At 42.9% G+C, this 12,131-nt stretch overlaps 1 protein-coding gene across 3 annotated transcripts in view; it reads right to left on the bottom strand.

The window, feature by feature from the left end:
• Positions 1-12,131, bottom strand: part of LOC135522895 (lethal(3)malignant brain tumor-like protein 4) — a 127,422-nt gene that overhangs the window by 92,633 nt on the left and 22,658 nt on the right. For all 3 annotated transcript variants that reach the window (XM_064949575.1, XM_064949577.1, XM_064949576.1), the window contains 4 exons: positions 10,129-10,264; positions 9,502-9,593; positions 8,349-8,500; positions 2,989-3,065 (listed from right to left, as the gene is read on the bottom strand). In XM_064949575.1, the coding sequence (XP_064805647.1) occupies positions 2,989-3,065; positions 8,349-8,500; positions 9,502-9,593; positions 10,129-10,264 (457 nt within the window). The remainder of the gene's footprint in view (positions 1-2,988; positions 3,066-8,348; positions 8,501-9,501; positions 9,594-10,128; positions 10,265-12,131) is intronic.

The following is a 12,131-nucleotide window of genomic DNA, read 5'->3' as shown; positions in this document are numbered from 1 at the left end:
AGGTTGCGAGTTCAAACCCCCGAGCTGACAAGGTACAAATCTGTCGTTCTGCCCCTGAACAGGCAGTTAACCCACTGTTCCCAGGCAGTCATTGAAAATAAGAATTTGTTCTTCACTGACTTGCCTGGTTAAATAAAGGTAAAATTAAAAAAAAAAAAAAGTGGACTCAATAGGCTGAGTGAATGCAGAACAGATTTCGTCAACCTTCTTTTTAAAGTGGTTGACAAAGTCGCCCACAGAGAGAGAGAAGGGGGGGGGGGACTTAGGAGGGAGGAGAAGTGGAAAAGTGTTTCCTGGGGCTAGAGGCAGAAGCTTGAAATTTAGAGCAATAGAAAGTGGCTTTAGCAGCAGATACAGAGGAAGGGAAGTTAGAGAGGAGGAAGTGAATGATAACTTCCGGAGGACCAATTTTCCTCAGCTGCCCACAGCGCTGTTCTGTGAGCTCGCAATGAGTCACTCAGCCACGGAGCAGTGGGGAGAGCCATAGGATGTGGAAAGGGAAGGGAGTACAGTTGAACAGGCATAATCAGAAGACAGGAGGAAGAAGGATTTAGCAGAAGAGGAGAGAGGAGTGGGAGAGAGAGTGAGCGCTTTGCAATACGCTTTTAATGTTTGTCGTAAACACAATAAGACATTAAAGCCACACAAAGTGAAATTCTAGACACCTCCTATACCTTTGTCCCATTTAACGTTACCCCGACAACTTTAACATATCATCGTAGCTCGATGCTGACTGCAGATGAGAAACTTTTAAATGATTGACAACATCTAGACTGACAGGAGAACTGGTTTTATGCAAGTCTAGAGAAGAATATGAAAATATGAAGCTGGGCTGTCGAAGCGGTCAATGGATCAAACCATTCCAAATCATGAGATTAAAGCAGAGCTTGGGTCTATGTAGCCAACTGCAAAGGAAGTGGAGGTAAATGCTGACAGGTGCAGTAAATAATATAGGAATTGTCATAATGTAAAAAAATTGACTGTCAATTGAATGCTTTAACAAATAACTCATTGTGATATAACTTAACATTACTAAGTTACGTGCTGTAATGTAGTGTTCCATCATGCTATATCAACAAAAACAACAATTGTGAAGTAAATGACTAATGTTAGATGTTTTATGCATTGAAGGGCATGTACAGTATACTATGTACTGTATTACTAAAGAACAGCTGTGATTAGGGGCAGAAGGTAGCCTAGTGGTTAGAGTGTTGGGCCAGTAACCGAAAGGCTGCAAAATCAAATCCCCGAGCTGACATGGTACAAATATGCCGTTCTGCCCCTGAACAAGGCAGTTAAACCCACTGTTCCTAGGCCGCCATTGTAAATAAGAATTTGTTCTTATCTGACTTGTCAAGTTAAATAAAAGGTTCAATAATGAAGTGCCTCATTTTAGGATGATGCACGTGTCAAACATATAGCGTATAACTTAAGCCATGTTCACATTGGCAGTTTGAAGAGACTAAAATCTAATATTTTGGCATAAATCTGATTCGAATGTGTTTTTTTCCTGCAGCCTGAACAGCCAAAAAGTACATGGGATCAGGTATTTTAAGACACATTTCAAACCACCTTTGAAATCAGATACAAATCTGATTCATAGCCATGCAAGTTGTGTCTAAACAGTCAAATCTATTTTTTTTTTGCCATTGTGGTTTTTACGCTGTTATTTGGCATTTCTTGTTGCTTGCTAGCTACTCTGTTAATAGTTTTGACGAGAACATGTGGGAGCTAGCTATCTTGTTAATTGTTTACAAACAAATGAGTGAATATGCTAGAAAGATCAACAGCTAGTGGACTGCTGTGGCTGGCTAGCTAGTGGACTGCTGTTGCTGGCTAGCTAGTGGACTGCTGTTGCTGGCTAGCTAGTGGACTGCTGTGACTGGCTAGCTAGTGGACTGCTGTGGCTGGCTAGCTAGTGGACTGCTGTGGCTGGCTGGCTAGTGGACTGCTGTGGCTGGCTGGCTAGTGGACTGCTGTGGCTGGCTGGCTAGTGGACTGCTGTAGCTAGCCAAAAATGACTAATTTTGAAAGTTGGATCATCTTATCCTTTGAGGCTTTAAAAGTGTTCTTACCACTATGATTTTGAACATTCAAAAAAACTGGGAAATGTCCATGACAGGCATTATTGTCACCTTAGCTTGCTACAGAACTGAGTGATAGGAAGCACAAGTACCACCACCAATCAGTCTAGATCACTGCACACACACCCCTCGTTACTATGACAACTAGTGTAGCCTTGTCAGCACGTGACTGCTGTGTGAACACACAGAATTTGGTCACTGTTTGTACAGTCAGTATTCCAAAATGGATCCCTACCCGTTTCGCTATAAAGCTAAGGGATGGGGCTGGAGAAATGTAACCCAGCTCAAATTCAAACAGCGCTAAGGACTGACCATCCATGATATCAAATGTATAGTTTTAACCATGTTTTGAGGCTATAGTGTTTGTTTACATACATACATACATATTTTGGGTTCTGTTGGGGTACATCAGATGAACTAAGCTCATAAGGCATTTATAAGTAAAATTCTTCAAGAATCAATGGGCATGTATAATTATGTCCACAAATGGATGCAGCAACAAAGAATTCTAGCTTTAAGTAGGGGTGGAAGGGGACAATACCAGCAAATTAGAGGGTAAATGAAATTGATTACTCAAGTATTGGGGTGGCAGGGTAGCCTAGCGGTTAGAGCGTTGGACTTGTAACGAAAGGTTGCAAGATCGAATCCCCGAGCTGGCAACGTAAAAATCTACTGTTCTGCCCCTGAACAACCCACTGATCATAGGCCATCATTGAAAATAAAATTTTGTTCTAAACTGACTTGCCTAGTTAGATAACGGTAAAATAAATAAATAAAATATGGGGACTAAAGTAAGGAATGACTAAAGTAGGACTTTTTTGACAGACATTAGCCACACCGCATTCAAAGTGACTTTCACACAACACATGTATACAGTATTGTATCTACTGGGCGAGCTACTCACCCTGAGGTGCAGTGAGAGGTCGTCCGTGGTCCTGGCACCAGCCCACTGGGTGGATGTGAGGGCTGCTGGCATCACACCTAAAATATACATCACACTATAACTCTAAATTTGTTTATTATTGATTTTGAATTTAATGTAATATTGTTCTTGTCTATTACTGTTCAGTACTTTGTCATGCATTTGTACATTTATGTGGACCCCAGGAAGAGTAGCTGATGGAGGTCCCAACAAAATAAACCAAACACATTCCACTAAACCACAGCATACAGTACATTATCTTCCTAAATAGACACACTTCCTCAACTAAACACACACACACAAACACACATTTCAATCCTCCTGGGGTAGCACATAACAATAACCTCAACATGCAATTTGCATTTAAAATACAAAGTTTGTGACCAGGAGAATATTGCAATAGGGCTCCGACGAGAGGTTCTGGGAATGGATTCTCAATCCTTGTAACCCGTGCGGTTATTAAATATTAGCGATAGCAATGTTTCTGTGCAACTTTGACGTTCAATTCTCTCTCAAGATTGCCAAACAATTTGTATGTTGATGTAGTGCCCATCGGTTATGAATGTTTCCACTTCTGTGTTGAGGAGTCGTATTTTTACAGTCTGTTCCTGATTTTAATCCCCTAGTCGATTGACGCACTGGTCATAATAAATAAATAAAAAATACTAATAAAAATCACCATCACAATCTGTCAGTTTAAGCTCGAGATATGTTCTTTTATTTTATTTTTTTGCATTGGATGCGTCTCAATCCACCACATCCGCGATATCGCACTTCCACAGAGGTCCGCGATATCGCACTTCCACAGAGGTCCGCGATATCGCACTTCCACAGAGGTCCGCGATATCGCACTTCCACAGAGGTCCGCGATATCGCACTTCCACAGAGGTCCGCGATATCGCACTTCCACAAAGGTCCGCGATATCGCACTTCCACAATGGTCCGCGATATCGCACTTCCACAGAGGTCCGCGATATCGCACTTCCACAGAGGTCCGCGATATCGCACTTCCACAGAGGTCCGCGATATCGCACTTCCACAGAGGTCCGCGATATCGCACTTCCACAGAGGTCCGATATCGCACTTCCACAGAGGTCCGCGATATCGCACTTCCACAGAGGTCCGCGATATCGCACTTCCACAGAGGTCCGCGATATCGCACTTCCACAGAGGTCCGCGAATCGCAACAGAGGTCCGCGATATCCACAGAGGTCCGCGATTTCCACAGAGGTCCGCGATTCGCACTTCCACAGAGGTCCGCGATATCGCACTTCCACAGAGGTCCGCGATATCGCACTTCCACAGAGGTCCGCGATATCGCACTTCCACAGAGGTCCGCGATATCGCACTTCCACAGAGGTCCGCGATTTCCACAGAGGTCCGCGATATCGCACTTCCACAGAGGTCCGCGATATCGCACTTCCACAGAGGTCCGCGATATCGCACTTCCATCCGCGATATCGCACTTCCACAGAGGTCCGCGATATCGCACTTCCAGGTCCGCGATATCGCACTTCCACAAAGGTCCGCGATATCGCACTTCCACAAAGGTCCGCGATATCGCACTTCCACAAAGGTCCGCGATATCGCCGTATGCGGTGGACTGCAGCACCCCATGAAAAAAAACATCTGCTGTTTTTTTGTAGAATGAATAAACTTTTAAGTGCCTTTACTAGTCCTGTATTAGAGGACCAATATAGCCTTCTGTAGCACGGGCTACAATGTGAGGGTGGAGAGTGGGTGGGGTTATATCCTTCCTGTTTGGCCCTGTCCGGGGGTGTCCTCGGATGGGGCCACAGTGTCTCCTGACCCCTCCTGTCTCAGCCTCCAGTATTTATGCTGCAGTAGTTTGTGTCGGGGGGCTGGCGTCAGTTTGTTATATCTGGAGTACTTCTCCTGTCCAATTCTGTGTCCTGTGTGAATCTAAGTGTGCGTTCTCTAATTCTCTCCTTCTCTCTCTCGGAGGACCTGAGCCCTAGGACCATGCCCCAGGCCATGTTCTGTTATAATCTCCACCCGGCACAGCCGGAAGAGGACTGGCCACCCCACATATGCGCTCTCTAATTCTCTTTCTTTCTCTCTCTCGGAGGACCTGAGCCCTAGGACCATGCCCCAGGACTACCTGACATGATGACTCCTTGCTGTCCCCAGTCCACCTGGCCGTGCTGCTGCTCCAGTTTCAACTGTTCTGCCTTATTATTATTATTATTATTATTCGACCATGCTGGTCATTTATGAACATTTGAACATCTTGGCCATGTTCTGTTATAATCTCTACCCGGCACAGCCAGAAGAGGACTGGCCACCCCACATAGCCTGGTTCCTCTCTAGGTTTCTTCCTAGGTTTTGGCCTTTCTAGGGAGTTTTTCCTAACCACCGTGCTTCTACACCTGCATTGCTTGCTGTTTGGGGTTTTAGGCTGGGTTTCTGTACAGCACTTTGAGATATCAGCTGATGTACGAAGGGCTATATAAATAAATTTAATTTGATTTGATTTGAGAGAGATGCATCTTTGTTCCAGCTAAACTTGAACAGGACAGTAGGCCTAGCTACCTTTAAAAAGCATGTTTAAAAAAAATAAAATGCTTTATCGTCACCAGATATGTGCAGTGAAATGTATTGTTCTCATGAAGATCTACGACAGCAGTATTAGACTGAAAGATAAGGTCATTTCATCAAACTTGAGGCTCCCCGCGCTTATTAATTGCTCATTCAACATATTGGTTGCTACTTCCCTCAATCCAATTTTAACCGTTTCCCTTCCTAACTGATTTACATTCCCTGAGGTCAACCAGAAATGTTTCCTTGGCCAAATATTCCCATATTTTCAAATTAAAAAAGGCCTCATGTGATGCCATACGTTTTTTTAATCATGTAGGCTACACTGTCCTGCAAAATCATGCTGTTGTCCCACATTTGGGTATTTTAAAATGTGGTCACTCGGTTTGACCTACAAACTTATGACCACTCTATGGACAGGGGAGACTCTCACGTTTTGCTCTATGACCCCAACCAGTGTCACTGGACTCGTCTGAAGGTAACCGATACCGTTTTTTTTTTTAAATGTATGAAGGTAGATTTGTGCCTACCCAAAAAAAAGGGGTTCAATGCGTTTCTCTGGGCTACAGTAACAAAGGCTAAAATAAATATTTAATCAAATACTTGTTTTATTTGTTTTTATACCTAAAGGGGTCAAAACATTCCAAATCAAATAGCAGACTGTTCCATAGTATGAAGATCTTAAAACAATTCCATGTCAGCCTTAGCGTTTCTACCACCACAAACAGACCCTGGGTGTGTTCTAATGTGACTGCAAAATTTGGTCAGATGCACCTGTGACAGTGCTATTGAGTGCCATTGTGCGTTTGCGAACAGATCTCATGGTTTATTTTAGGGCTGTGTCTGATAACTTAGCTAGCTAACAGAAATTGGAAATGCAACATCACACCTAACCAACAACCGCCGCCATGTTTCTCAATTTCAAAGGAAATACCACACCCCAACTCTGGTATGCCCCCTAACTCTGGAATGTACACAGTCTTGTTGACTTTCCTTTCAAATATCACACTTCTTTAAATGCGATTACTAATCTTTTGAATTAATGCTTCATCCAGGAGATGTTTGTACCTAGTCAATGTTTGGAACACTGCAACCAGCATGCTGTTGAAATGTGTATGCTAAAAATGAGTGGGTGTGTCAGTTCCGGAACCATAACTGCGAAAAGAGGGGTGGGCCCATCTGAGACCTATTTCACTTACTGTACAGGCCGGCTAGATTAACATCTACCTACATACACATGCAATCACACAACAAGTGCAATTCCATTAGATTTCTGTGTGCTTTGAAATGATACAGCAGCGGTGCGATTCTGCTGAATAGCCCAGTTGCACAGAGTGAAGGCTTGCCTGACTGCTGTCCCTTGGGCACTATAATTTGACCAAGAATCCCACAAATCCTCTTTGGTGAGCGTAGCGGAGTGGCTGAGAGAGTGAATCTGTGTGTGGGGAATGTGTGTGCGTATGTGTGTGAGAATAACCAATCATGGGGTGCACCGAGTGAACGATTTCCAGATTGCTGTCCCTTGGGCACTATAATTTGACCAAGAATCCCATACATGCTCTCTGGTGAGTGTAACGGACTGGCTGAGAGTGAATCTGTGTGCGTGTGTGTACATGCAAGTGTTTTGTGCTTGTGTGCAAGTTAAACTGTGAGTGTAGGTGTACATCCGGGTGGGTGTGAATGCAATGAGCTGTGGCGACCCATGCTTTCTGTGAGGCAAGGAAGCTAGCAGATTCTCCTCTTGGAAAGTCTCCGTAAGACATGAAAAAGGGACAAATAAAATAACCACTGCAAAATATCTCCGCCAGGCAGCTCTGAGAACAAAACGGAAGAGTTCTCCTCTTCAACTATTACATCTAATTACACAACGTCTGTTTTTCTCCCACATCAGGCTTTCACTGGATGAATTGGGCCATGCGTCACATGCTATGTAAATCAAACTCGAGAGAGAGAGAGAGAGAGAGAGAGAGAGAGAGCTCTATGACAGACAGAACAGGTGAATCTACGTGAAAGCTATGATCCCTCATTGATGTCACTTGTTAAATCTACTTCAAATCAGTGTAGATGAAGGGAAGGAGACAGGTTAAAGAAGGAATTTTAAGCCTTGAGACATGGATTGTGTATGTGTGCCATTCAGAGGGTGAAGGGAAAGACAAGATTTAAGTGCCTTTGAACAGGGTATGGTAGTAGGTTGCCAGACGCATCGGTTTGTGTCAAGAACTGCAATGCTGTTGGGTTTTCACTCTCAACAGTTTACCGTGTGTATCAAGAATGGTCCACGACCCAAAGAACATTCAGCCAACTTGATAACTATGGGAAGCATAAGAGTCAACATGGGCCTGCATTCCTGTGGAACGATTTCGACACCTTGTAGAGTCCATGGCCTGACGAATTGAGGAATATATATATATATATATATATACACACTAGTACATCCGTTACAAAACAACATTAAGGTGTAATCTATCAATTACTGACACTAAACATCAGTAAGTGTATGTTGACCGCATGTCTCATCTGGCTAGAACTTGATGAAAACACCTTCTCAACCTCAGGTTTGATTTCCACCATGGACTTAGTTTAACAGTCAAGGTAGAAACAATGAAGCCAACATAAAAAAGCTAGACACGTTTCAAACTGAGGAGAAAAATTAATTCTTCTGTAGTATTTTTTCCCCACACACGCACAGTGTGGACATTTAATTTTCCAATTTCTCATCAACTTACAAAAGTCTCATTTCAAAAGAATGGAAAACAGTTAGAACTGAATGACTGGTATCTTACCAGTAGTCGTAGGTGTCGTCCCAGTTGTCAAAGTGAACCAGGAAGCGATTGTCCACGATGTCGGCCACCGAGGCCACACACACCAGGCACGGGTTCTTCCTGTCCACTGCCTCCAGTTTCATGCCCACCTGGAACTTAGAGGTGCTCGTGGTCTGTGGACACACACACAGACACATCAGTAAGGGCTCAATTATTTGACGACGTAGAAATCATTCATTCATGTCAATCGAGGGTTTGAGTAAAAATTCAAATAGCATACACTGATTCTGCCCTAAAGGCAAGAGGGCACCAACTTTGAGCTTTAAGAAAAGTTTTGATCATATCACATACACTGAGTGGACAAAACATTAAGAACACCTGCTCTTTCTATGACACTGACTGATCAGGTGAATCCAGATGAAAGCTACAATCCCTTAATGATGTCACTTGTTAAATCTACTTCAAATCAATTGAGACATGGATTGTGTACAGCACTTTGAGATATCAGCTGATGTACGAAGGGCTATATAAATACATTTGATTTGATTTGAATGTGTGCCATTCAGAGTGTGAATGGGAAAGACAAAAGATTTAAGTGCCTTTGAACAGGGTATGGTAGTAGGTGCCAGGTCCACTGGTTTGGGTCAAGAACTGCAACGCTGCTGGGGTTTTCACGCTCAACAGTTTCCACGTGTGTATCAAGAATGGTCCACCACCCAAAGGACATCCAGCCAACTTGACACAACTGTGGGAAGCATTGGAGTCAACATGGGCCAACTTCTCTGTAGAACGCTTTCGACCCCTTGTAGAGCTCATGCCCTGATTAATTGAGGCTGGTCTGAAGGCAAAAAGTGGAGTACAACTCAATATTAGGAAGGTGTTCTTAATGGTTTGAACACTCAGTGTATATTGTCCTATACGCCAATTAATTCCCTTCATTAAAGTCATACGGTACGTCTCAGTCAAATCTTTATTTGAGCTTTTGCCACTAAAAAAAACTACAGAAAGTAAAGCGGTGTTTCTTTGAAGCGGGAGGAGGAGCTTTACAACAGCCACTGGGACACATTGTTCTGTTCTGCTGTGTGAATGAAGGTCAGCTTTGGCCCCAGGCGTCCTTTCAGGAGAAAGAAGCACTAAGCTTATGTTGACTCCCACAAACCGACCAAGCACTTACACTGTTATGAGATTCAAACAGATTCTGTGGTGCAGCTGGAGCGTTACAAGACTCTTGGTATTTATCCCAGTTAAACTCGACTTCGTTGTAGCCTGAAAAAAAAAAAAATGAAAAAAAGTTGTGCAGGAAAATAGGAAGGGGGTGGAGAAAGGAGAGAGAAAATAAAATGCGATTAGGGTTGTGAAAAATATTGCTGTGCCAGGCACATTACATGATTCCCAACAGACTGCCGTGTATTAGCACTAAATGCTGATGGTGTGGAAATAAGATGAGGCCCTTGTCAGAAAAATTAACCATGCATTGTTTAAAGATCATTCTTCTGTTATGTGTTGAAGTCTATTCCGAATCAAACAAGCACAAGCTCTTACACAGAAGCAATACAATTATATCAAAACAGACAAAAGTGAACAGCTGAAGGGACCTTTCACACTACTGAGCCAAACTGAGCAAAGACAAACCGAGCTGTACTGAGCTGGCCTGGCTATGCATCCACCATAGTTGCTTGCCTTGAACCATGTTGACAAGGACCATGTGAAAATAATATATTGGTTTGGGTCATCATGATTAGTTACCGTGAAACAGGAAAAGAGAACAAGGGTAACACTGTGCCGATCTGCTGTAGATCACCTTTTGGTGGGTGGAGCTTGTGTCCTGTCGACTCGCACCATCCGGCTGGCCTGATGTCGGCAGAGTCGGCGTTTAACCAGAAGTCATAGCATTCAGAGTAGCCGTCGATGTGGAGCCGCAATCGGTAGCCAATCACCTTTGAAAAACAAAATGCAGTAAATATATGTAATGGATGTACATGCAGTCCCTATCCCAAAACACCAATCCACAGCACGATGTCATTCCGCTCCGTCTTCCCATGACTATTGCAGTAAGCTACTTGCATGGCCTTGCACTTAACAGTTGGTTTCTGTTCCACTGTGAAATATAAATATATATATATATAGTGCCTTGTGAAAGTATTCGGCCCCCTTGAACTTTGCAACCTTTTGCCACATTTCAGGCTTCAAACATAAAGATATAAAACTGTATTTTTTTGTGAAGAATCAACAACAAGTTGGACACAATCATGAAGTGGAACGACATTTATTGGATATTTCAAACTTTTTTAACAAATCAAAAACTGAAAATTGGGCGTGCAAAATTATTCAGCCCCTTTACTTTCAGTGCAGCAAACTCTCTCCAGAAGTTCAGTGAGGATCTCTGAATGATCCAATGTTGACCTAAATGACTAATGATGATAAATACAATCCACCTGTGTGTAATCAAGTCTCCGTATAAATGCACCTGCACTGTGATAGTCTCAGAGGTCCGTTAAAAAATAGGAAGGGGGTGCAGAGAGCATAGGAAAATGAAGAACAAGGAGGTCCGAGATACTGTTGTGAAGAAGTTTAAAGCCGGATTTGGATACAAAAAGATTTCCCAAGCTTTAAACATCCTAAGGAGCACTGTGCAAGCGATAATATTGAAATGGAAGGAGTATCAGACCACTGCAAATCTACCAAGACCTGGCCGTCCCTCTAAACTTTCAGCTCATACAAGGAGAAGACTGATCAGAGATGCAGCAAAGAGGCCCATGATCACTCTGGATGAACTGCAGAGATCTACAGCTGAGGTGGGAGACTCTGTCCATAGGACAACAATCAGTCGTATATTGCACAAATCTGGCCTTTATGGAAGAGTGGCAAGAAGAAAGCCATTTCTTAAAGATGTCCATAAAAAGTGTCGTTTAAAGTTTGCCACAAGCCACCTGGGAGACACACCAAACATGTGGAAGAAGGTGCTCTGGTCAGATGAAACCAAAATTGAACTTTTTGGCAACAATGCAAAACGTTATGTTTGGCGTAAAAGCAACACAGCACATCACCCTGAACACACCATCCCCACTGTCAAACATGGTGGCGGCAGCATCATGGTTTGGGCCTGCTTTTCTTCAGCAGGGACAGGGAAGATGGTTAAAATTGATGGGAATATGGATGGAGGCAAATACAGGACCATTCTGGAAGAAAACCTGATGGAGTCTGCAAAAGACCTGAGACTGGGACGGAGATTTGTCTTCCAACAAGACAATGATCCAAAACATAAAGCAAAATCTCCAATGGAATGGTTCAAAAATAAACATATCCAGGTGTTAGAATGGCCAAGTCAAAGTCCAGACCTGAATCCAATCGAGAATGTGTGGAAAGAACTGAAAACTGCTGTTCACAAATGCTCTCCATCCAACCTCACTGAGCTCGAGCTGTTTTGCAAGGAGGAATGGGAAAACATTTCAGTCTCTCGATGTGCAAAACTGATAGAGACATACCCCAAGCGACTTACAGCTGTAATCGCAGCAAAAGGTGGCGCTACAAAGTATTAACTTAAGGGGACTGAATAATTTTGCACGCCCAATTTTTCAGTTTTTGATTTGTTAAAAAAGTTTGAAATATCCAATAAATGTCGTTCCACTTCATGATTGTGTCCCACTTGTTGTTGATTCTTCATAAAAAAATTACTTTCGCAAGGCACTATATATATATATATATATATATATATATATATATATATATATATTCCCAGGAGACTTTCCATACAATTCAATTTTTGCTGATGGAAATACAACAGCGACAGCTAACGTAAATCTT

The sequence above is a fragment of the Oncorhynchus masou genome, chromosome 30 (genome assembly GCF_036934945.1).
Source record: "Oncorhynchus masou masou isolate Uvic2021 chromosome 30, UVic_Omas_1.1, whole genome shotgun sequence".
In the NCBI taxonomy this organism is placed as follows: Eukaryota; Metazoa; Chordata; class Actinopteri; order Salmoniformes; family Salmonidae; genus Oncorhynchus; species Oncorhynchus masou.
Note: the sequence above shows the minus strand (reverse complement) of the source record. Positions and strands in the feature narration are given on the sequence as shown.